Source organism: Pinus tabuliformis, chromosome 4_2 (genome assembly GCF_031772625.1).
Source record: "Pinus tabuliformis cultivar Carrire ecotype Pingquan chromosome 4_2, CPIR1, whole genome shotgun sequence".
NCBI lineage: Eukaryota > Viridiplantae > Streptophyta > Pinopsida > Pinales > Pinaceae > Pinus > Pinus tabuliformis.
The window spans coordinates 483,542,468-483,545,541 of NC_142304.1; the positions used below are offsets into that span (position 1 = coordinate 483,542,468).

The 3,074-nt window shown below is 34.7% G+C and overlaps 1 protein-coding gene across 1 annotated transcript; it reads left to right on the plus strand.

The window, feature by feature from the left end:
- Nucleotides 1–559: 559 nt before the first annotated feature.
- Nucleotides 560–2,511, plus strand: LOC149170057 (uncharacterized). Its single transcript, XM_089428872.1, has 5 exons — nt 560–792; nt 952–1,073; nt 1,480–1,684; nt 1,879–2,043; nt 2,146–2,511. The coding sequence occupies exons 1-4, from the start codon at nt 723–725 to the stop codon at nt 2,028–2,030; spliced, it is 549 nt and encodes a 182-aa protein (XP_089284998.1). The 5' UTR covers nt 560–722; the 3' UTR covers nt 2,031–2,043; nt 2,146–2,511.
- The last annotated feature ends 563 nt before the right edge of the window (nt 2,512–3,074 follow it).

Below are 3,074 nucleotides of genomic sequence, written 5' to 3' on the forward strand. Positions count from 1 at the left end.
AATCCCAACCCTGTTAAGGGAGTGAATTTTAGGTCAACTGGAGCATATTCTGGAACAAATATATTGGGTTCCATTCCACACGGCCTGCTCTGATAGCTGGCAGTCGGACGGAGTCCTGTACACGGAACATCAACATTTAAAAATCTGATTTTTTTATACAAATAATGGACCACCTGGCTATCTAGAATTGTGTACAGTGTATGTTCGAAGTTTCCTTCGCTTGAAGTCTGGTCTAAACCTAACAGCACATCATCAAGTCAATAACAAACGGCGCAATCAGCGTAAATTAATTTGCCCACATGTTTCAGAGCCGTTGCTCGTTCGAATGAGCGTGACATTAGATCTCCAAGTCCAATGTACTCTTCCGTCCCTACTCCAACAACTCACAATGACAGTGCGGCCCAACAAGTCGACACGGAATTCAATGGCGGTGATTCCAGAACCTTCGTTGGAGCAACACCTACGCATGTTGTAATAAAATATTTGCAACGCCTTCCGCGTTGAAAATATCACCACGCGGTTGGTTGTTTGCCCTATATATACATACAGCGAGTATCAAGTTAACATACAATAGAGACTCAATAATCACGCATCTCCTATACTATACCATACTACCCAATTTTTTTGAATTGTTTCTGCAAATTAGATTGCACCTGTTATACATACATCCTCTTTATAACAGAGAAAATAGAGTGGTGACCGAGATTCAGAACAATACAGAAATGGCTATTGCGAGGCTTCTTTTCACAATCTCGGCCCTTATTTCAATTATAAGTCTGCAAGTTGTTTACGGTATGTAACTGATTTCATTCAATGTTGGGTATGTTCATAGAGAATCTGTAATTGGCTTGGTTAATGATTTTCTGATCATCGGATCATAGTTATTGGTAACAAAATTAAGAATATTTTTTTATTTATGAAGTGCTAAGTATTGGATTGGTTAATGATCAGGTGGGATAGTATGCGAGAAGCTGCCCGTGGAGGTCTGCGCCTTTTCTGTGTCGTTTTCTGGAGCACGTTGTGTGCTTGAGAAGTCTATTTTGAGGGATGGCAATGTCCAGTATGAATGTCAGGTGAGTTTTTTTCGTTGATTATTTAGTCTAGTACTTGAGGTTAAATAGATTGCGGATTTTTGGAATATTGTGGTACTTGGGCTAGGTCAATTATGTCCCATTCTGAAATATTTCAGAAATTTTATATAGGCTAGGTTAATCTGATTGGATCTTGGAATATTTCAGAAATTTGATATGGGTTAAGTCACTTATATAGGATTTTGAAATATTTTAAGAATCTGCAATTCATAGTATCGTTTTAAGGATAGGCAATGTAATTTAAATAAATTTTATGAATAAAAATAATATGAATTGGCCTTGTATTCCAAAATATTCCAAAAATCTAAGGTCAACACAAATTTTTATTAGACTTTGGTATTTTCTACTTTGTTTCTTTTTAATTGATTGGGTAATCAATAATGTGCAGACATCCGAGGTTGTAGCTGAGAATATGAAAGAATTGATAGAAACGGAAGAGTGCATGAACGCTTGTGGGGTGGAGAGGATGACAGTGGGGATGTCCACCGATTCTATAGCAGAACGTGGCTTTACAAACAAGTTATGCTCTCCCCACTGCTACAACAATTGTCCCAATATCGTTGACCTCTACTTCAATCTTGCCGCTGGGGAAGGTAATTATTACTCCATCGGCATTCGATTCATATTCATACCTTGTACCAGCTGTAAATTAATATACTCATTGCCGTAAAATGATATACTCACTGAATATACTGCATGTCAGATATACTTGTAGCTATGAATTTGTTTATGGGTTTTATACTTTAAGTTAGCCCATGATTGATATATCTATATGTAATTTGTGCAGGTGTATACTTGCCCCGCCTGTGCCAGGCTCACAGGAGCGGAGACCGCCGGATGATGAGCGAGTTTGGCTCATATGCTGCTGCTCCTGCAACAATTGGTTTTGGAGATACAACAAGTGCTCCCACTTCAGCTCCATCTCCAGTTTCTTCATAGTTAAATTATTAAAGTAAGTTTCCACCTGTTATACACAGCTACCGTTCAACGTTTTCTCTGAATCATTGCTTATAAGTGTAAGCAATCTTATAGTTTTTTTATTTTATGTTTTCAGGATGTAACAACTTTCGATTTATTTGTTGATTGGACGCCATTTCCGGAAGCAGATTTTTTTAGTACTTACTGAGACGGAGAAGCCTGTTTGTGGCTCCTTACTTGTGGGATAAGAGGTGTTATTAATAGCTACAGGCCTATAATTCAGCTTATTGTTTGAAGGTTATGAACCAGATCATGTGGACACCAGAAATTTTCTAGCTTGTATTAGATGTGAATAAATTGTACAATCATATTGGCTCTGTAGGAGTTATTCTACTATGATTGCAGAGCACTATGTGATTAATTGGGAATTCTTTCCATTATTTTTTTCCTATAAATAAATGTATGATTGGTGATTCTATAATATTCTATGTATTTTGCATCAGTATGTGTATTTTGAACCGGTGCACAGTTTTCTGGCATGCTCGTGGAGAGGACTCTTTTATTTCTAAACACATATTTTCACTGTTATATGTCGAGCAGGCAGTCTTATCATTACCTTTTTGAAATCCAGTGTTATAATTTTTCCTTTAATGGTGTATTTTAATGGTTTAAAATGTTTAATGGTGTATTTTAATGGTTTAAAATGTGTTTTTGATTGTATCGATGATTTAAGTTACATGAAAAATTATTTATTTTTTATTTTAATAAATTATACAGATGAAAATCAAAATTTTTGAAAATTAAAATTTAAAAAAAAATTACAAAATCGGAAACTTTTCAAAAAATCTACAAAATTAACCCAAAAAAATTTGGAAAATTAAAATTTCAAAAAATTTACAAAATCAGAAACTTTCCAAAAAATCTACAAAATTAACCAGAAAAAATACATTGGAAAAGCTTTCCTTCAACAACGATGAATATGAATTGTATTAAATGATATTTTGTTTTTTTTTTTCAGAAAATAAAAAATGACATACAAGAAATAAAGTAAGTACATAGTTTCGT

Coding starts and splice junctions, on each gene's coding strand:
- LOC149170057 (XM_089428872.1), top strand. CDS start 723: ATGGCTATTGCGAGGCTTCTTTTCACAATCTCGGCCCTTATTTCAATT. Junction 1,074..1,479: donor ATGTCCAGTATGAATGTCAG/GTGAGTTTTTTT, acceptor AATAATGTGCAG/ACATCCGAGGTTGTAGCTGA. Junction 1,685..1,878: donor CAATCTTGCCGCTGGGGAAG/GTAATTATTACT, acceptor TAATTTGTGCAG/GTGTATACTTGCCCCGCCTG.